The following is a 23113-nucleotide window of genomic DNA, read 5'->3' as shown; positions in this document are numbered from 1 at the left end:
CGGATTTTTTTAAGTAAGCGACGCACCTCCACGTTATCAGTGCTGGTGTAGAGTAATTAATAAATTATAAACAGCATAGTTTGTACCTGTATAAGCTTGCCCATAGGAAACCGTTTCATGGCCGAATATCTCAAGAGAGCAGCCGGACGCCTCGCGAATATCTTCGGAACAGCTCCAAATGACCAACAACAAGCAGGGGTGAGTAGAACATCATGTTATAATGTGAAATCAAGGGCCCAATGTCAAAAAACCGGTCTTATCCTTTAATGTCCATCTGGGATATTCAAGATATCCCTCCCAAATTGTATCTCCTCATAGGGTAAATTAACACTGCTGAGGTGGAACACTGATGGATCTGAAAAGAGGCTCAGCAACACTCCTGATGCATCAGAAAAGTCAGCAATAAGGCTGAATGTTTCTATTTGAAACTTGTAGTTTTTTAACAAACAGATAGATGGATATCACCGTCCACTAAAATCTTAATTTCTCTCATTTGTATACACGCCTCATCCTGTCCAGGGTCCCAGGTGGTCATTGACCATTTTCTCAGGTTTAAAGAGGCTCTTTGTATACCACACTTAGATTTTAGAACATCTGTTAAAGAATGCGGTTGGTCTGAATGGGTGGAGAAACTGCCAGTCAGTAACCGGAATCTTGCTCAGACCGAAGGCCGTCCTCTGCCATTACCACCTGCACGACAGGCCTGCCAACCAGTCAGACTCCCAGGCCTGCTTTTTCCAGCGGGTTTGCTGCCACTTGTCCAACCGTATCGTCTCTTTTCTTAACTTGGCTTAATCCCCTTTATATTCTTTCACCGACTTTAATTAGCCTGTGTCTAGAGCAACTATTAATCCAGAGCAAGACTTGAAATATATAATCAAGCTGACAAAAAAAAAAAAAAAAAAAACTCTGAATGTGATACATTTTGAGACCTAGACAGAATTATATTCTTGATGTCACTCTGACCAGAAAATGCACCTCTTATATCTTTGACTGACAGTCATTTTATGTGATGCTGCTCTTGTCCCACTGGTCTCAGTGTTTGAGGTCTTTGATGATTACGGCAACCGATGGGTCTTTTTGTGACCTTGAAATACTATAATTGCTTCTGTGCCCTTTTTCTGCCCTCAAAACCTCCAGAAGAACTCCAGCTTAAAGCAAGCATGATAAAATTTGACTTGCCGTGTGCTTAGAAGCATACTACATTCTGCAGATCTGTACGCAGCACATACAGTACTCAATCTTAAAGGGAGTACTGTATGTGCCACATGGTCAGTTAAACACAAGAGCTCTTTCCTTCATCTCATATGGGCTGGAAGTGTTTGATCTGTGGTGACTCTATTAACACTAAGAGACCTGACAAAAGTACTATATGGGGAGGAATTGATTTGGCATGCCATTTGTCCACTCCATAAGCATAAAAAAAGAATTGAAGACAAGGCCAATAAAATGTGCTCTTTGTCCAATTTGGCAAAAAAATAGGCTATTTGGAAAAGTGTCACACTACCCACTTCCTCGTCTATTAAAGCTCTGAACCAACATCTACACTTTTAATCTCAACTTGCCTTCCAGAGTTATAGGACTAGAAGCAAATGCAGCCTTCTCGCTCTGAAATATTTCACAATTCTGGCCAAGTGGAGGAACGTCATTTATTGTTATCTGGCAGTTTGACACACAACCACAATTATGGGGGATTACATTTAGATGGGATTAACTACTGAAGCGGAGAGTGCATTTCTGACAGTACACTGCAGTAATCCACAATGCCCAGGTAAGTAGATAATCCCACACCTATTTTTCAGAGTTCTGATCCACGCAATTACTTTGATGAATCAGTTCAGGTGTGGAAATTAGATCATTATCATGAGCCCAGATCAACATCAATGGACCACTGATAAATCTGAAACAGGCCACAGAAGCAGGCCATTCAAGTAGGCCACAGTGGTCAAAAACAGTCAATGTTTGGCTTTAATAATGCCTAGTTCAGTGCTGAAAACTGCTTAAAACCGAGAGTCAGCCTAACCTGATGTAAAAAATAAACAATGATAATAGTTTGAAGGTTTTTTGCACCTGCCTCAAATGTAAATATCAAGAGAAAATACTCTTGCTCTTCCCTCAAAGATAGAATGTTGCTCAAGCATAGTTTAAAAAAAAAATGCAATTTAATACTTGTCCTACATTATGTTAGTTTTTCTGCAGTAAATTTGTTAAACAGCAGGGAAATTCAGAGGATGGCCCAATGTCTTAACATTTGTTGCCTTATGGTTAATGATAATCAAAATTCTTCAGTTCCTCTGAGTGACCATATATAAAGGAGAAAACCAGATGACACAGTCAACATAATATCTACCATGAGGAGTATGATTACTTTGAGAATTGACCAGGATAAAAAATTTTAAAAAAGAAAAGCCGTAAGAAATTCCAACGACATGTTTTCACTTGTTCCGTGGCTCAGAATATTAACAACCAGGGGATGGTTGTTTAAATATAAACTGAGGGGACCGCTGACAAAGTCAGTCACCTCAGAATACATGTAGCTCTGTGGATTACCAGCAGCAAGCTGACTAATGCACCAGAGATTTTAAGGACAGAACACTTCTGGCAGGGATGACGTCAGAAAGAGAGCATTTTTTTTCATTTCTAAATCAAGAATATAATACTGTGGGATGAAAACCTGTGCTCTGCCTAGAACTGTTGCAGATATACATCATTTCACCACTATCTGGTCAATAACAAAGCACTTCATACTTTGGCACAACAAACTTCAGCAAAAGAAAACTTGGCTTTGTTGTCACAAGAACAATCCGATTTTCTGAAAACACAACAGACGAGGAACAAGAAGCCAAGTACTGATCACAGGGCATTCTGGGTCACTCCGAAAGCGAAAGCTGACAGAGTAATTGAAAAAGACGGGCAACGACATTCTCCAACAGCAATCCGCACACAAGTCAAAGATGGGGAGTGGCAGATCACTGATGCCACTCCGAGCCAGTTTCCTCTGGCCAGTATCACTGGATTTGTGTCAGTACCGGAAAAGCATCTGACCGGGGACGATTCCACCACTCTGACAATGCAAAAACATCATGCCCTTACCACTCCACTGTTTACATGACACAAACTACTGCAGGGCAAAGAGAATATATCTCTAGCATGTAGTCTTTTCAGAGATTTTTTTGGTCAACTGAAAAGAAAAGAGAAAAATACCATCTTGAAAAATTCTGACTTCAATCTTGAATCTTTATTGATCATATAAATAGAGGACAAGAAAAGCAGAAAAACCAATTTTGTGTAAGAAGCTTGCAAGAAAATTTATTCTAAAGAGCTCACTACATTCAATATGTTTGGAGTGAGTTTTCAAACCACAGGATTAGTATTTGAGGGTCCCCACTTGGAAAACTCTTGCTTCATCAGTTGAGCTGACACACGCTGTTTTTGTGTGATACCTGCATGTCTCCAGATGTCTTTTAAAATTCCTGTGAGACGGTAGAGTACAATAAAACCTTGTAGCAGGGCTCTGACTACATCTAACACTGTCTCTTTGATAAAAACTACCAGATCCTCTCTTGACCACAGGCTCCTCAGACGAGCTTCTCAAGCGGCCAGCCATTATAGAAAGGTCCTAATGACAGTGTGCAGTTTTTTCTGATAAAATTAGAGTAGGTGTCTGTGTTGGTGGGACAGAGCTGCCTGTATTGTGATAAATGAAGCAGCTTCAAACTCTTCTCTTCTCTTGGCGTCCATTGATTCAGTGGCTGGCCTTGCAATGAATTAATGTGCCTGTAAATATGCAAGACTTATGCCTTCTGCTATGCTCATATCTGCAGTTTGGGGCAGACATGAATCCACTGGCTGACACTTGCAACCGAGGAGGGCAGTATATCAATGCACTGCACGGAGATGAAGTCTGAGGAGAGTGACAGAAATGCAGTCAAAGTTATTGGCTAACATTAATGTGGCATAAATGAATTACCTACAAGAAATCGGCAAAATGACAATAAAAAGTGATCATAAAAACGTACAAGCTGGCTCTGCGTGGACACTATTAGACTGGGCTGCAAAACTGTCATGAGGACAAACAGTTGGGGTGAAAATGTTTTTGTGAATGATGCAGAATTCATCAACACAACTCTGTTAATGCATGAACACATGAGTTATGTAGCTGAGATTACAGACCGGGAAAAGACGTAAAGCTGATGGAGTGTGTACGTCACATACGCTTTGACGCATCACTTTGTCTACACAACTTAGCTTCAGGGGGACAAGGGGAAATAACACAACATGATTCACTGGTGTTGCTCAGATTTGGACCATTGGCTTTTATTCCACTATGTTACTTTTTGTCTGCCTGCATCTGCATTCTCTCTGCTGACATGTCCTGCAACAGAATAACCAGTGACTAATCTGAGCCAGAGAACAGAGATGTGTCACAAAACTTCTGTTCACCAGAATCAAAACAATTTCTGTTGGCAAAAAGTTGTTTTGAAACTAGGCTGCATTTTTAGGAGGAAGCCAGGAGGAGATGCAGGTGCCGTATTGCTGCTTCATCAACTTTTTTCTCACATATAACCAATACTTTGGTATTTTTATCTTTTAGGTCAGTTCAGTTATATTGTTTGTGAGATTAACTTCAACTGTGAATTATGATGAATCAGTTTCATGTTTAGAAAGCTATGGAAAAGTTGGCCTTTCATGAAAATAAAGTTCCCTGTAATTTTAGCATGTTGGTGAGTGAGAATGTTTTGAAAACAGAGTATTTTTACTCTGAAAAAGCAGAGCAGTCAGAAGCTTCTGAATACTGACAGCTTGCAGAAACAACACTGTGGAGATGGCAGGTGGTTCTGGTTTTAATGAACTGTTTCCCTGAAATCATTTGTGGGACAGGTGGTGGCCAACATTGACAGGGTCAGTGGTGATTTTCTCCATGCAATTCCCTGCTTCTGTGTCATTCAAGTCCCCGATAGAGGGCAGCTGGCTTCAAGTGACTCTCTCATTAATGCAGACAGGACTGTATTGCTTTTTACCCTAATATTTGAAAGAAGCAGAACCATACCAGTTATTGGTTGTGCACTTATATAAAAAAAAAAAAAAAATCAAGATTTGATGAGTGTTCTTTGTCTAGGTGAGGATATCCAGAGCTTTGGAGATGGTGCCACTGTGGAGCTGTGGATTTCCAGTAGAAGACAAGAGGCAAAGTAGGTTTTGAGGTTAAAATTCTTTATATTTTGTTCAATATGCTTTCAGCAAAACACTAGCAATACAGCACTTCTATGCTGAAACTGGTCTTCTGTTGCATTTTGCCAGGCACAGTAGAGTTCATTTCTACTCCCACGTTATTAGAAAATAGAAATGAATATTTCTGATGGGATCCCTTCTACAACATTCTCGTAAATATATCTTTGTTTACATATATATAACTAGTCTGCAATCTTACCCTCAAATTTAGTCTACTCAACAAATATCAGATAATACTCTAACTTACTGCACATGGCTAAAATGATTTATGAATAGTTTTTGATCGTTTTTCTTATCAGTGATGACATACTTCTCCAGATATTAATCACAGATGTCAGATCTAAAGTGCCTTAACAGCAGGATGTAATAAAATACCCTATAGTCAAATATGAGAGGATACTCTTATCTTAATAGTTCATCATTCATTGATAATTTAATCATGTTAAAAAAAACTGAAATATTTTCTGTCTCCATGGAAATAAGCTACACACATAGGCATCTTGTAACATAATTTCTGTATGTATCCTTAAAAGAAAAATACATCAATAACGTCATCACCTGCAGCAGTGCAGCCATTATAAGCCAATTACGTTGATCGATTTGTTGTGAGCACCTTAAACAGAACGTGACAACAGGAAGCTCCAACTGTGGTGCCTTACAGTAAGTAAAGCAAAAGGAATGGATGGGCACGCTGCCAAAGTATTAATCCTGATTATTGTGTTATTCTCAGGAAAATGCTATTTGCTCGTTTACTATAAATAGCTACAGCCTATCTTTAGAAAAATGGGACCCGTCAATAATCGTTTTCAAAGGCATCAAAGACTATGAAATGGGGCTTTGAAGCTCTGGAAATAATTCTATTGAAATAAAATAGCTTCTCGATCAAACAAACACAAAATAAGTTGCGTCAGTATCGTGTATTTTCAAACCGAGCACAAAGACAAAGGTTGAGTCACATGTGTGACGGTGCGTAAAGTGTCGTGCATATCCTCTGCAAATGGGGTACAATGATTAGTCCCGCCACGTTTCTCTGGCAACCTTGCCTCCGCACTGTCTCCATGGTAATGTAAAGGCAGTTTACTTCCTTCTTCGCAGATGTATGGGGCAGCATTGTTGCACTACAGGTCAATAGCTCACGCTACGAGACCGAAACGGCTCTCTGTGGCTGTACAGATGTGATGAGAATGTGTGGATACGGTGCGCGCGAGAAACACAAAGGGAGCTTTCAACAGGATGCCAGTGACACAATGGGACATCAAAACCGACGTTGTAAAGGTTACTCTTGCAGCAGAAATTACGTATATTTTCATTCTGTGACACTGTTACCAGGTCTACAACATGTCCAATTTATCTCGATTTGTGGCGATCACAAAGTCAGAGCAAGTGAAGCATGTGATCTCAAACCAGCACGCCGTGCAGCATATAGGCCTACAAAAGCAAATGCTTTGCTCTCAAACAGCAGTACCACATGCACCGAGCTGGGGATGGTTCAGCATCCAGTGGTTGCTATTGTTAACCTCGAAGGGTGATTTGAGCACCATGCAGGGAATGAATGGTGGCATGTTCGCGTTAAAACCTGTGGTTCAGGGACAAAGCAGTCTGCAAGGCAAGGCTCGTCTCTTACCCTTGGAAGCATCCTTGTCTTCTTTAGGCTTCGCCACTTTTCCGCTCATAGATCCCAGTTTGGATGTGTAATTCCCGATTTAGGAAAGAATCGAAATCCCCTTATTTGCCGACTGTCCTCAATGAAATCCTTACCAAGGGTTCCAGGTGCTGAGATAAGGGTTCTGTGAAGAGAGAAATATTCATCAGTCACAATAATTCCTTTCATAATACAACAGCAGCGTTTGGTGATGGGCTTTTTAACGTAGCCCAGAAACAGGACAGTGGTCGCTGAGGATGCAAGATATTAATCAATTAAAAAAAATAAATTAATTTAAAAAAAAAAAGCATCCAACTAGTGACGCTCTCTGAACACACTCACAGAACAAAGAGACGCTTTAGTTTCAATAAACACCAAGAACCAGTCTGTGAGCATCTTCCCACAGCCAGATTCAAGTGAATCTACACCACGCTTTAACCTACCTTATCTCCTCCACGTTTTCTGCTACATCAATGCACATTGATGAAAGGAAACGCTTCCACCACGAATCCCGTTATGTTGTATACAAAAACCACGACCGACTCTACTGTGACAAAAAAAAAGAACCCAAAGCAGCGGGGCAAAAAGCTGTGAAATGGAGCGCGATGTTTTCCCCAGAGCTCTACAGTCAAGAGAAATAGAAGTCAAAACACTGAACCGTGCTATCTAACAAACCCCGGGAGAAATGCCATTCAGCGCAGCTTCTGCGACCAGATCGTGTCGTCTGTGAGGCTGACGAGCTCTGCTCCTCTAAACGTTCAGCAGGCACAATCAACAGGATACTCAGCGAATGAGCGCTCCACCCGTTACAGCGCCATTTCACACAATGGAAATTGGAGTTTTGACCTCGGTGTCACTGCTGTGATGTAAACAAGCCCCTCCATCCACAAATGCAGTGAGCGTGTGAAGCGTGTTATCGATGCGGTGAAGCACTACAGAGGGAGGTTGTGCACCATCTTGCTGTTGCTCTCATTCAGTAGCCTTTGCAGAGCAATGCGTTATCCCATTCACATCCAGGCTGCGCATTGTCTTCATATGGTCTCAGGTGTTTTCTTTGACTTCCATAAACCAATGCAATTTTCAACAATTGCGCGCTGAAGGCGAAAACACTAAAACAGAAATTGAAGACTGTTGCGTATTTTGCTGTAGCACAGATTAATCAGATCAAAGTTTACCAACTCTAGGTTGTTTATACGGTTGTTATTGTACATGATATACTTTGTTAGTACTACACTGTTAGACCAGCTAGCTAGATTGATATCAATTTATAAGAAATGGATAACTTGGTTTAGTTCTTTGAGTTTGTGGATACTTTGCAGGTGCTAGAATGTTGGGTGGCAGGAGGGGGATAAGCAGCAATATCCACCATCAGTCTTCTTTTTATAGCTACTTATATTGTATATTGTTCGCGTGAAATACAACATAAAATACATATATCTCTGACATCATTTTTATTGTAGACTGTAAGTCAACCGGTTTTCACAATGCCAAACCTAAGCGTTGACGTGCCATATATATTTTTTTTATTATTTTTCATCTCCAAGTAGCACCATCCCCCACTACAACAGAGGTGAAGTCATTTTCACGACAATTTGATAGAATTGGGTTTTTTTTTTAGATTGTTTTTTCCTTAAATAATAAGTCTCCAACTCACAAGCGTCTATCCACGAAAAAAGCTTCAACATGGAGATATGCAATCCAAGATGCATTTCTTTTATCAGTATTGCAGCCAATCCTTAAATGTTTTTTAACTAATGATTTAAGATCTTCTACAAAGCATGTTGCTGTCTGTAACCTTGATTTTAAAGGTTACGGGTTATGTAATTCTCTGTAGGGTTCTTACCTTAGAAGCTACACCTCACCCTTCCTTTCAAAGTCTCCAGTTCAAAATAGTAATTGAGCCATGTTGACTACCAGAAGATTCCAAATGGTTTTCAAGCCTTCTGATTCAGATTTGAGGACGCTTTAGCAATTATTCCTATGAGTAGTATTTTCATCAGGCTATATCGTCCTTTGCAATCTGTTTTTTTTTTTTTTTTCCCCACAGGATTTATGTCACATCTCTTGGTCCTGCGGGCCAGTGGCACTCAGTTGCAGCAGAGGAAAGAGACCTGCGGGTTGAGGGTTACAAGATCTATATGGCTATTTTTAGAGGAAACTGGACCCCCTTCGAACTTTCTTCACATGCTCAAATCTCCCTGAGACATTTAGGGCACACTGGGATCGGCCCTGAAGAGTGGCTTTGCCTCAATTGATCAAATCATTGTAGTTTTAACATATCGTTTGCTATGAGTCAATTTTTTATAAATATGGCCCTGGTGACTGTTTTGATTATTTTTGTCCTACTACATACACACAGCATTTCTGTGATTAACACCGTTTAGCCCATTCATATGGATGTTAATCATACTTGTGCCTATACCCCCCATTAAAATCTTTGTAAAGAGCATGTGCACTGTGTAATAGCAAGGACCTTCCCAGCTGCCTCCGTGCAATGTGGCCCACCACACCTCAAAAACTGCTCAGGGAACTTGACGATCGAACCATGAGACAATAGGTATGTTCACTTGGCACTTGAAAAAAAAAAAAAAAAAAATTCATATTGTGTCAGTGTGACCAAAACCAGAGTTTTAATATGCACATAAACAAAAAAAAAAAAAAAAAATCACACAAAACCAAGCTTCTGCAAACTGGACTGACACATTCAGATAGTGTGGATGTAGCTTAATTTATTCCTGTGTTTATACACTCAACTAGACTCAAATGGGCCATGGCACTATGTACATGTGCCAAAGTTCCATTTTTTTTTGCATCTTTTTATTAAGACAGTAAATGTTAAATGGACCGTACTTGCACAACAATTTTCTAGTCTGGTTGACTCCCCAAAGCACTTACACACTACAAGCCACATTCACCCCATTCAACCAACTCCACACACACAGCACATCTTAGTCTATACAGAGTTATAGCCACTGGTACCTGGTACTTTTTTTGTCTCTAATACACACATTAAAGGATGCCTCAGAGGCAAGTGTCTTGTCCAAGGAAATTTCGACGTGGTCCGGGTGAGACCAAACCACTGACCTTCTGATTGGCAGGTGACTGCTCTTCTTCCTGTACTACAGCTGACCAGTAGTAGTAGGTGAAAATGAATGCAGGAAAATTCTCAATAAAGCTGCTCTAAATCATATTTTTTGTGGGTAGGGTTTCATCAGAGATGCTAAAAGCATTTCCTGACACTGTCACTACGCTCTTAAAAAAAAAAAAAAAAAAAAAAAAAATCCTGGTTTTATAACCGCAGCTTCATCTGACAAATTCATGCTTCTGGTAGATTAAAGACAATTTCTATGCGGTGAATTCAGCCAAATAGCAGAAACAGCAGAATATATCTTGTATATTTTCCTCACACAGTCCACAATGTTGTTGCATCACACACAAACTTCAGTCAATAACTCGATTCCACTCCTGTGTACGATTCAGAGAAATGTTCCAGTTGAGCTGTAACAGTAGCTCGACTTAACGGTTCATGTAACCATGAAGCGTGACATGGCTCCCAAACTGCTTGGATTTCAATTCAATCAGCAATTTGCAGGACGTGCCACAAGAAACCAAAGTAACTCATAGGACCCACTGCCAGAAAACCTTAGGACACACAAAGAGATCAGGACAGCTCCTGTTTACATGCCCCAAAGGGCCGTAACTGTTCTGGCAGTACGAGGAAACCCTACACAAATTTTTCGCAGGAGTTTCAACATACTATGAAGGACATGTCCTTCAGTGATAGATAAGTATTCGAAAAGTTTAAAAGGAGTGTAGAGCTCCGGCTCATCAAGTGGACATGTGCATGTCTGTTGGGCACAAGGCACTGTACAAAGAGCGAAGGTGAGCGAGAGTGTAAATGTCAGTGTGTTGCGTTAGCCCTGTGGCCCCCTTTGACCTTTCCAGCAGGGCACCACACTGCAGTGCTGCATTCATCCCTGGCCTGTTTAAAGCGAAGCCCTGGAGCGTGTTTGGTACAGAGCAAACAAACTCCTGACTCACACTCTGTCATCTCTGATGTCATGTTCGCAGCTGTGCCCGCCCATGTCACAAACTAACCCTGAATCACCCCTTTTAGGCTGCTCATTGCAATATATCTGCTAAGAACAGTGACAACACCTTTACTCCACATTGCTCCAACAAATGTTGCATTCCCTCTCAGCAAACTGATCTGTGAAAGTTTATAACTGCAAGGAATGCATTCAAAATGCTTCTGCAGTAAAGCAAATTAGTGTCATTATTCTGAATATTTGTGACAAGAGTATTTATTTTGTATGGCCACATACATGCCGGTCTACAGCATACGTTTGATTCTTACTGATTCACTGATATACAAGCATTATTGTAACGTTGTTAAGGCAGACGCTGATTTATCTAAATTATATACCATTATCATGTGTTTTCCAATAATTGAGCACATGTTTAGCATTTACAGTCACCTGAAAATAGTAAGGACGCCCTCTTAATTCTAAGGTTTTACCCATCAGTACAGAATAAAAAGGAAAAAAATATTATCTTCAGGTGTTAAATGAACAAGAACACATGACATATTCCTCAATGTCATCGTTAATGTTGTTGCTTTTTTTTCCCCATATGTCGTTATCAGTCTCTCACATCACTGCAGAGGATATTGGATCTCTCTTCTTTACAATTTTGCTTACGTTCATTATGGTTTGTGGGCATTGTTTATTTGACTGACTATATCTGGGCCATTGCAACGCCTTTATCTGTCATGTATTAAACATTCATCAACATTGTTTTCCTGTTGCATGACCCAGTTTCAGCCATGCATTAGCTGTCAGACAGATAGTCTCACGTTTGACTCTACGTTGGTGTACAGAGGAGTTCATGATCGACTCAAAGACTGCAATGTGTCCAGGTCCTGTGGCACACAGCAAACTACAGTGCTTGACATTATATGAGGGGTTTGTGCTCATTTGCTATATGCGTTTTTTTTTAACCAAACATTTTGGTCTCATCTGTCCAAAGGACATTGTTCCTGTGGCCTTGTGCTTTTTCAGATGCAACTTTGCAGACCTAAGATGTGCTGCCATGCTCTTTTTGGAGAACATGGCAAGCCTTTAAAACAAGCAATACTTATTCAGTGTTTTTTTTCTAATTTTAACTGTCAAACTTTGACATGCTAACTGAGGCCTATGGAGTCTGAAATGTAGGTCTTGGATTTTTTGCAGTTTCCCTGAGCACAGTCTGACCTTGGGGTGAACTTGCAGGGACGCCCACTCCTGGGAGGACTGGCAGCTTGTTACGGTCGGTGGTGGTGGAGAGAAGAGGACCCAAAAAGCTGAACAGCAGACTGGAGGCAGATGGAAACTTGACAGAAGATGTATTGAGAAGAAAAGAAGAAAGAAAAAAAAAAGCGCCAACAGAGCTGGAAAACCATTAACTCAACCCTGAAAACAAACAAACAAACTAACAGACTGAGCTGAACAAAGAAGTATAAATACTGGGGGAAACTAATGAGGAAGTGGCTGCAGCTGACGTTGATTGAATTGGAGACAGGTGTGGAAGTGGAGCCGCTAACCAAAACAGGGGAACTGAGGATAACTAGGAGTAATGACCAGAACATGAAGCTAAAAGACAATACAAAGTATAAGCTCAAACAAACTACAAACTAAGAACATAGAACCGAGAGGAACCAAGGAGTTCAACCAACTAAGAACACAGAAGAGTAAAGCAAAGAACTGAGAAATATCGAAACCATAGAAAAGACCAGAAACTCAGAACACAAAAAAATATGGAGTAAGAAAAAGACAAATCAAGGCTAGAGAAATACAAACAGAATAAATTCTAATTTAAACCTATGACTCAAGATCACAAACAAGAAAACAGGACAAAGAAATCCAAAGGCGAAACAATCCACGAACCCTACACAACTGTCTGAATGTTTTCCAGTTTTTAATAGTCTGTCTCACCACGGAATTAGGAATTCCGAATAGTTTGTAAATGGCCTTATAACCCTTCCCAGATTGATGGGCAGCAACAATAGCTTCTCTAAGATCACTGCAGATGTCTTTACTCGCAATTCTTCTCTCAGATGTTGAGAAGTGAAAGTACATGAAATACCATCCATCCATTTTCTATACCGCTGAATCTGTCAGTCGGGTCGGCTGGAGCCTAACCCAGCAGTCAAAGGGCGAGAGGCTGGGTACACCCTGGACAGGCCGCCAGTCCATCACAGGGCCAAACAGAGACAATCGAGACAAACAACCATACACGCTCACTCCTAAGGACAATTTTAGAGACCAATTAACCTAACATGCATGTTTTTGGACAGTGGGAGGAAGTTGGAGTACCCAGGGAGAACCCACGCATACACGGGGAGAACATGTAAACTCCACACAGAAAGGCCCCAGCCGGGAGTTGAACCTGTAACCTTCTTGCTGTGAGGCGACGGTGCTAACCACCACACCACCGTGCAGCCCTCACATGAAATACCACAAAATACAAATGATCTACTTCAATTTCTCTATGCCATTTAATAAAAATGCAACTATGCACTGAATAAGTAAGTACCAATAGTACATCTGATTATAATTATTGTTTTGTTATCCATGAGCATTTCCCATGGTAACCATCAGGCTAATACACAGCAGGTGCCCCTCAGAGATGTGTGAAACAAGAAATTATAATCAGTTTCAATCAAAAAACACTTGACATGTTATATTTCCACACATAGATTACTACTGCAGCAAAGTGATCTTCTCAAGATCAACTGATGTTTATGCCACTGTAATTACAAGGAATGGGAGGTGTGTCTTCCAGACAACTCTAACATGCAAGAGTCACCTTATGACTGAAAACTGCCTCCTTGTTCACAGGGATTGTTATTGGTGTTGATGACCTCCAGCCTTATCAGCTTATCAGAGTACATACTGCGTTACACCATGTAAATAGTTATGTAGAAGACTTTCACAGAGTGGTAGGTATGTCATTTTTGTGTCCTCACAGTGGGTTAATTGTTATATCCCAAAGAGTTACGTCGTAAGTATAAACTAATGAGATGATGGAGACTTGGTTGCAATAAATCAATGAGTATAAATAAATAAATGAGAGGAGAGAAGACTGTAGCTTTTAAGCAGAAAACACTGGATCGGTGAGAGCTGAAGAAGGAGGTGAGTGATCTGCACACACAAACAGTGAGAGAACATGGAAAAAACCCAACAACAAACATGGACCCTGACAGTTACAGCAAATAGTTTGAATCTTAGTGCTAAAATAGTAAAGTGTATATGTGTGTACTGTGCTGCAATACGGTGCAATGCGCAGTCAAAAATTCTCCTTTATAAAAAGATAAGAAATTCCATTAAGTGCAACTGGACAATGATTTTGAACTGTGATGATGAATACACACATCAACAATTCAACGATGACTCATCAAAGACATGTACTGAAAAAGATTAGAGGATCTTTGTATGGAGCTGATCTGAATTATTAGCACAACATTTCTTGAATATTTGAAAATAAATGTAAAGAAACCTTTTTTTTTTTTATCACAGTCGTGTCATAAAACAACATTTAACCAACGGCTTTAAAGTTCACCTTTTACAGATTCAAACTCAGTTCCTCAAAACAGAAACAAGGACAAAGATAAGACTGGCTTGTACTTAAGTTTAAGTGTTCACATGCCAAGAATCAACCAATAAAAGATGGTTTTAACACTTTTTGCTGTTCATTTTGCTGTGGAATAAACAGCAGAGGTCAGTCTCATGCATTAGCCATCAATCAAACCCAGTGGGATAATCAATCATTGATAATGAATATATATGATGAGTGATAAGGTGCAAGAGCGGCAAATGCAAGAAAACAAAATGAAGGAAATTCAATAAAAATGCAATTTGTTTATAGACTCGGACATAAAAGTTATCAATGAAAATGATTTGTTGTTTCATGACAATTAGCCGCTATTGTAGAATTGTAGAATTGTCGCACCTGCCTCAAGGAACTGGAATCAGTTTTAAAAATCTGGATGGAGACAGCAAGTTATTTCAAAAGTAAATAGGTCACGGTCAAAAGGTAAGTCACAATGTCGTATTTCTGTCACATCTTCCAATAATATGCCACATAACTGACATAGCTGCACCGCAGATTATATCTTTATATTCCACATGTGAAAGAGTCAGGGTATATTTCCGCTCCTGGACAGATGAGCAACAGCAGCTGGCACAGATAAGGTCTCCATCCCTGCAGTTGCAGCTTATTTTATTAGCACTGCGTTGCTGTGTACAGAGCACAATGGCAGAGCTGATATTATGACATATCTGTCTGGCACAGTTCTACCTCAATGGTTCTTCCCTGCATAACTTTTCTTTAACAAAACTGTTTTTGTCATTCATCTGGAAAACAGCAAGCTTGTCGAGCACTTTCTGACCAGGAGCAATGGGAGCTACACTTTTCATTAACGGTGGCTGAACATCCCTGAGCCTGCAGCATCTGTCAGCTTGGCTGCATCACAGCTCACAGCACCAGGAGTCGACTTCAGCACTCATTTCTTTGGAACTCACAATATCCGTCTTTCTGGGTCAAAAGTGGCTTTTTTTCGAAGTGCATAAACTGCTGTTAACTTTAACTGAGCTTAATAAATTATTTTTGTCTCTTACACCAGTTTTGAATGTTTATCTGGCACCCATAGATGATGCATTTACTAGTTTAGCCAAATGAACTAATTAAGCATACAGCAATACTGGGTCACTGGTCCATGAAAACATTAACTGACTTTGTATGTTTATACCAGAACTGATATACAATAATAGGCCATTTTTCCTATATGTAAGTAGTAATATTGCTTGAAATTTGATGATTTCATTCAGGAATTCTTTGTCTCTCTACTCAACTAAAGGATTTCTGGAAGCAAATTAAATGTTCGTGATCAAGCTTGAATCTAAGTTTGAATCTGTTACAATTTTAACTGTACTGACTAATGAAATGCTCCATGAAATATCACATTAATGTCAATGACTTCATCAAGAGAAGAAGTGAGGGACTGCTGTGAGGGAAACTGTGCTTCTTTATACGGCCCCTATGGACATTTCGATACGAGCTCACAAGACTGGACGTTGTGAGGGATGACCCTGTAGCACAATTCTGCTTTTAGTCTCAGTGTCAGGAATACACAACATCTATATTTATTTATTGCTACAATATAGCTGACTGCCTGAGGATCTGATATAACAAAAGGGATGAAAACAGTTACATTTTCAGAGATCCGGAAAGGAGAAAGCTTTCTGAAAAGGTCTAAATATAAAATGATATTTAATGATACAGCACCGGGAGATGGTTGGCTGGGTTCTGGACCAGCAAGTTTCAGTTCTATAGTCATCGGATCCACTCACCTGACCGTTTTTTATTGTGTGTTGTTTCTCAAAGCCAATCCTTTCCCTCTGCGCTCTTTTCTCCCAACGAGATGAGGCAGATGGCCGCTCACACAGAGTCTGGCTCTGCTGGAGGGTTGTTCCTTATCAAAAGGGAAATTTTCCTCCCAACTGTTGCCAGGTGCTGCTCAAGGGGGATTGTTGGATCTCTCTTTGTCAGGTTTTGACCCCATTATGTAACGTGCCCTGAGATATTTTACATTATGTTGTGGTTTGCCTTTATATGAATAAAACTGAACTGATCTAAAAGGACATTTGCTCAGCTTAAGCTATAACATGTTAATGAGGAAAATATAAAGGTTTTTCGATTAAGTTTAGGCTTTAGACACTCTTGGGTATTCTGAGAGAAAATTACATTTTGTATGATGTTTCACAAACACTTTACAGTTGGAAACTTGTCTCATGAGTGAATGCAGAGTCATTTGAGGTAAGCGATAAAGATTTTGTAAAGGCTGAAGTGAGTACAGACCCAATAAGCCGCGATTACACAATAAATTCTCTGATGAAAAATAACCTTTTGAATGTCATAATCCAATCTATTGAAACTAAATATTTTGGTTTGCTATAAGAGAAGAAGTTTTTACCACGGAAAAACACGAGCTCTTCGCCCATGGCTTCATGCCCCCTGGTGAAAAAAATTAGGTCTGGGCAGCCTGAACTCCGCCAAAGCTCAGGAGATACTGCACAGTAACAATCAATAGCACTGAGCAAGCATCAGAGTTTTTATTATCTGCAAGGCTCTGAGTTGATCCCCCACTGCAGTGACTAATATAAGTGGAGTCGACACAGACTCCCCAGCTGCATGGTGCTGCCAAAGAATGAGAGAAGACAAAGATGTCAAAGAGATTCTCTTAAATCAATATTCAGCCACCGACTATTGTGATTTTTTCTCTTCATTCATGCATCGGCACCATCCATCTAAAACAGTCAAGTGCTGTAAGTACACACAAGTCATCACCTCAGTTGACACAGCGAAATCCACTGTTGTAATTTTTTCTCGCAGCTACTATAGTACACTAAGCCCAGTCAAAGGTCTGTATTCACTCTGCTATTAAACTCAGCTGAGAGACCATGTGGAAAGTATGCTACTGCAATTGTCAAGTCCACATGCTCTCCACGAGGCTCAGCAACAGACTTACATTTAGAAATATGACTCAACAAAGTCAGTGTAGGGTGTGCACCCATTTACGTTTTGAATAAAAACCAGAATACCCATTAGAAATGGATGAAAGAAAAGAATTATTCTTAATCCTATGAAAGCGTATTGGGTTTTTTTTCATTGAAAGTCTGGAAATAATATTTCCAGAGAACACGTCATTACTATTTCATCCTGATTCTTGCCTTGTGTAGAAAAGATTAAGAAGCTCTTGCACTGAGTGGACAGTGTTAATTACTCGAGTATGAATTATTCAGCCTCTGAACGATTCAGTGAAAGAAAAACGTATGCGGTCAATAGCTCAATAACACTTGAGAAGATTTTCACCCCCTCTGGGGGGATTCCAGAGCAAGTGATGGGTTCCAGTTTATATGCTAGAGCAGAAAATGATCCCAGATTTAAATCTCCAGCTGGCACACTCAATCAGCATCCCAGACCTCTGACTGTGTCATGGTTTGGGGTTCTGACTGACTATAGTGCAGGATTATGAAAGGGTGTGAGGACAAGATGGAAAAAGAAAAAGGCTCCTAAATTTTTGTAAACTCGTGCCATTTTCAACTTGTTTTTGAGAAATGTAGCATATGCTGATTGGTAGCACACGACATGTTTGATCCTCACTGCATCTCCATGGCGATAGGTAACTACAGAGCAGAGCCTCTGTTCTGACCCAGCAGAGCGAGATATGTGAATGTGTGAAAATCGATAAATTAATGCCACAGGCTGCTGGTTACCCCTATTACTTCTTCCTCGTTTATCATTTAACAGACTGGGATCTTGCTGTATATCAATCCATCAGCATTTAAATGTATTTAGCTGTAACCTGACAAGGATAAAAACACAACTAACAGCTGAGAAACAGAGAAGCATTCATTCATTCGACTTCTTTCAGTGTATAATTTCAGCAAAATCTTTACACAAACCGTGCAGAAATAAGGGTTATGGTTAGAATACAAAACAGAATACAAATCACTGCACCAATTTGAATATTTTCTCACGAATCACACACAGAATGCATACTCAACTGCAAACAATACCGTAGCTTTAACTTTAAGACTACTCAGTGATTTCATAAAGTGTAATTATTCTATTTCTTTTTAGGATTTCTTGAAAGATATCAGTATAACATTCCAAATCATCATCTGGATATAATAATCTCACTCCACATACTGAAATGTACATCTGGATTAATATAGTCTGTGGATACAGACTTGTCCTCATCATCTAAAATATGAAAGAATAAGGGAATATTGTGTGTGAAATATTTTAAAAGATCCTTCACTTTTTTCAACACTGCAATGTTTTACACACTTTTGGCCTTATATATGCAATGTGAGGTTTCCCTGTGAATTTGTAAAGATTTCACTTGAAAAAGTTAAATTTTTAACTGAAATTACCATTGTCGATTGACTTTCCAGGGTTTTCTGGGAAACTTAAAGAGGCCCATTAAAACCTTTAATTTCTTGTCCTCTAAAGAAACTAGAAAGAAAAAATGTAACTTTGTAAATTTCTGACTTTGTCCTGGTGTTTATCAGTATTTTTTGTAGAAAAACGCTCATACAACGTTCGTGTCGCTTCAGGCTTGCAAGGTAAAAGCACCCGTTTTGCAGTAACAATAGGTTCATAACTAGATTTTTGTAAATGTTAGACAATATTTAGAGTACAAAAAGGATAGTGAACCGAAAATTGTGGTAAAATTGTTGATCACTAGGAACAAATCATTTGAAAAACTTCAAAAAGTGTTGCACACTCTGGCTCCATATGTATCAAAATGTATTGATCTGCGTTTGGGTCCAAAGAATAAGATGTCTGCGTGTAAGGCAATATGATACCTTAACAAAACACATCCAATCAGTCTGAAAACTGTCTGCATGTTTTCCAACAGATAAACAGAAAAAGTGAAAACATCAGGTCTAATTGAACATCATAGGCAAATTCTTCTGAATTATTTTTTTGTTGTTTTGTTTTGCATTGATTGCAATAAAAAGCTTCAGTACAGCTGAACTGACAAAAAGAAAAAATAATGGCTGTATGAATGAGCACAGAGTGACAGAGGCTCAAACACAAAGCTGCTTTGTGGAATACACCACAGCTGGGACTTGTAGGTATAAACGCCTTTTACACAATGTCCTTCTTTTATTCCATTTTACTGGCCTGTCATTCATGTCAGTTTGTGACCAGTTGCAGGACTGATTCCAGAGCAAATTGGATCCCCTTTGCATAATAAGTGCACATCTGCCTCTTAAACTGTCCTCTGTTGATAAAGAACTTGAGCTCAGACTCAGGCTAACTGAACTTGCAGTGAACTTGATGTCTTTTGCAGGGGTGTATGTACGCCATCTTGTGGTGTGAAGTATGAAATACACTTTGTCAACGAGGGCACAGCCCGGCCACCAAACAGTCTGAACATTTTTTTTCACATAGATGGCTTACTAAGCTGAATTGATTGTCACGACAGAAGTTAATTAGATTTATAAAGATGAGATCATACAAGATATAGCTAATGTCCTCGGCCAAAGAGGCAGATTTTTTAAGCACACAGCATGTTTTTTGTAGATTCGAGCTACATCACAACGTTTATATTTTTGTCTCATAGTCATGTTTAAATACGGCATTTATAAAGAAACTGTATAAGAATCCCAGAAATTGACAAATAGTACAATTCTATTTCAATTCAATTTGAGGCTTATGTTTAAGTGTGTGATCCAACAGGGATGAGAGCAAGAGTCAAAGAGGCCATGAGGTACAGTGACAAACGTTTAGCAAACCCATTGGGATGGTTTTTAAAGCTTAATCCCTCAAGCAGAACATGTGTGATTTTTCTCAGTTTGGGATAAGTCGGTCTGATTAAAGTGCAAACCCTCCTCCGTCTCAATTCAATTCAATCCAGTTTATTTATATAGTGCCAAATTACAACAAATGTCATCTCAAGGCACTTAAATAATACAGTCCAATTCAAGTCAATTGGAGTTCAATTCATTGTAATCATAATTACACTCCCTTTTAACAGCAAGAAACCTCTGGCAGAACCAGACTCAGTCTCGAATTCCACATGATTTGTTCATTTGCAAATGATCCCACGTTGTCTTGGCACTCTGTTGTTGTGAATGTTGATGTCGTAATTCAGGTTTTCCAGACAGTCAGATTGTTTTTCTCTGAACAAACACACAGCTAATTGTGAGTGCACATGTACAAACAGACATTTGTACTTTGGAGTGATGGTCCAGCGTGTATCTGCCAGGATGTCACAGGAAGCTGGAATGGCTCTAGGTTTTTTGTTTTTGCTGATCTTGATCTCTCAGCTCGTCTCTGGAGGTAAGATTTTCAATAACGTTTCTAAAAATCTGTGACGATAATAGCTACAGTCACAGAGACTCGTACTTTTGTCTCGTTGGTTCACTGTAGCTCCTGCTCCAGCCGCAGGCTCAGTGTTTCTCTCTGGTCAGACGGCTGACAGCGTCCTGCAGAGACATAAACGTTATAACACTGGTGTGTTTGAGGAGCTGCTGGAGGGCAACTTGGAGAGAGAGTGTATAGAGGAAATATGTGACCTGGAAGAGGCTCGAGAGTTCTTTGAGAATGATGAAAAGACAGTATGCATTTGTTCATTTTGATCTCATTTACCACATATTCTTGTCTTTGTTGGCTGTACTATTCAGTGGCTTTACTTTGTGTTTTAGATGGAGTTCTGGACAAGATATATAGGTAAAAGTATGCTTAAAGATTGATGCTTTAAGACCGATTTAATTTGTGCCTTTCTTCGAATCATTTTGTCATCTCACCAGTTTAACCTACAGAGAACCTATGTACTTCCATCTAAAGAAGATTGAGCCTTGTGTTTAGCTGGGAATGCAGATGTGTATTTATACAGACATGCTTTTAAAAGCCATATGCTACTGGTGTGTGTAAACTTATACGATGAAATATTGATGACTGTGAAATCCCATGTCTGTGAAATGGTATATGATATGATATGTCATAACTGTGATATCCCATATGTGGATTTCTTCAGATGGAAATCAGTGTGAGTCAGACCCATGTCTGAACCAGGGGTCATGCAAAGACCACCTTGGCTACTACAGCTGCACCTGTGTGTCTGGTTTCACTGGCAGGAACTGTGAGATTGGTGAGTGCATGTCCTGCAGATAGATTTAACATCGTGATTAAATAAAATAAGATTTCTTTTAAAATTCATTTATCTATTCTATGCTACATGACCCAAATTTGTTGGCAACTTTTTTTTTCCAGTTGTGTTTCTAAATTTAATCTGTGTTCACATCAATCTGGTTTTAGGTTTCAGAAAGAGAATTGTTTGTAATTCCAGATACTCGTGAACTGGATCACTTTCATTTGACAGTGTAGAAGATGCTCACAGAGGTTAGGTTCACAATTTCTCTTGTAGCAGTAATTTCTTCTCTTCATACTGGCTTTTAAGAGATTCATTCTTAATGTAGATAATATATCGAGGCCTTTTCTCACTGGGGAAAAGAACCACGAACACAACGGCCATCTGGGTCTTGTTTATAGTGGGAAGGTACAATCTGCTCTTGTGTCTGGGTCAAATGACTCTGCAGTAGTTGATGGCATTTATTGACTCTCGATCCATTCGGCAGTGATGAAAACACCTGCTGGACACAGTTACTTTTGCTCTATGTGCTGCAGTCAGAGCCACTAGAAAGAGCAAAAGGTTTGAAATAAGATAGAAAAACACACATTTACCTGCCACAGCATTCCCACGGTGGCTATGAAAATACCAGAGCCATCAATCATCGCATAAGCAGACACGACAGATCGATTTGCCAGTCCACAGAGCAGCGGCTCATTTGCAGTAACTCTTGTTGTGTTGGCCTGACTCCTACAGTCCAGTCAAAATACCCTTCTTATTCCTTGCTCAAAATGTAATGCTTTTCAGATGTCTTTGTTCATCAGCCTGGAGGCTAGTTAAAACGCCATCCCTCTCTTTTGTAGCACAGTCTGAGTAATACTTGGAACATGTGGTTCTAGGTCACTGTGGGTAACAAGCTGCTCAAGAGGAGGTTTTGGCTTTGAATTGCATTTAAAAGACCTGCATATTTGTGTTAATCTTGGTGTAAAGAGGGTATAGATGAAGGGAGACAACAATTCTATACAACAAAACAATCAGGATATCTATCTTCAGAAAATATAAAGCCTCCGAGTTAATGTTTCTCTACCAAAATTATAACTTAGGAAACTTTGCTCAAATCAACATTTGAATTCTACAGATAGATTTTTGCCCAGATTGTGGCTTTTGTGTGTGTGTGTGTTAATTAGACTGGCATATTTTAAAGGTCAGTATTGACAGAAGGAATGGTTTCAGGAAACAAGCCAACTTTATTGGTCATTATGATACCTTTTCATTGTTTAAGACAGACTTCTAAACATATGTAAAAACTAAACTCACAGGATCTTACATAACAAAGTGATGGCATGTCATTCATTACATTTGTTCCAAGGATGAGCTTTGCTTAACTTTGTGTGTTTTTTATTGTCCTCAGTTATGGCAAAAAGATGTGATGTGAACAATGGGAATTGTATGCACTTCTGTGAATTAATTGGAACCCATGGGGCAAAATGCTCGTGTGCAACAGGATACAGGCTGATGCAGGATGGCCTCAACTGTGAAGCAGAAGGTCTGGA

General features: G+C 39.6%; 2 protein-coding genes across 3 annotated transcripts in view; one reads left to right on the top strand and one right to left on the bottom strand.

Annotated features, from left to right (window-relative positions):
* fgf13a (fibroblast growth factor 13a) overlaps nt 1-8992 on the bottom strand; it is a 106796-nt gene extending 97804 nt beyond the window's left edge. Inside the window, exons 1-2 of one of the 2 annotated variants that reach the window (XM_075481673.1) lie at nt 8718-8992; nt 6857-7019 (exon numbers count right to left, since the gene is read on the bottom strand). In XM_075481673.1, the coding sequence (XP_075337788.1) occupies nt 6857-6905 (49 nt within the window). In that variant the 5' untranslated portion in view covers nt 6906-7019; nt 8718-8992. Of the gene's footprint in view, nt 1-6856; nt 7020-7317; nt 7845-8717 lie in introns of those variants that run through there. The other variant, XM_075481674.1, reaches the window with a different exon arrangement.
* Nucleotides 8993-11470: 2478 nt separating this feature from the next.
* The window catches only part of f9a (coagulation factor IXa), a 13253-nt gene continuing 1610 nt past the window's right edge, over nt 11471-23113 (top strand). Inside the window, exons 1-6 of the mRNA XM_075480511.1 lie at nt 11471-11508; nt 13840-13853; nt 20873-21048; nt 21136-21160; nt 21468-21581; nt 22972-23106. Of these exons, the coding sequence (XP_075336626.1) occupies nt 11471-11508; nt 13840-13853; nt 20873-21048; nt 21136-21160; nt 21468-21581; nt 22972-23106 (502 nt within the window). The remainder of the gene's footprint in view (nt 11509-13839; nt 13854-20872; nt 21049-21135; nt 21161-21467; nt 21582-22971; nt 23107-23113) is intronic.

This window comes from Odontesthes bonariensis, chromosome 13, assembly GCF_027942865.1.
Source record: "Odontesthes bonariensis isolate fOdoBon6 chromosome 13, fOdoBon6.hap1, whole genome shotgun sequence".
Lineage (NCBI taxonomy): Eukaryota > Metazoa > Chordata > Actinopteri > Atheriniformes > Atherinopsidae > Odontesthes > Odontesthes bonariensis.
This window is presented reverse-complemented; position numbering and strand designations above follow the sequence as displayed.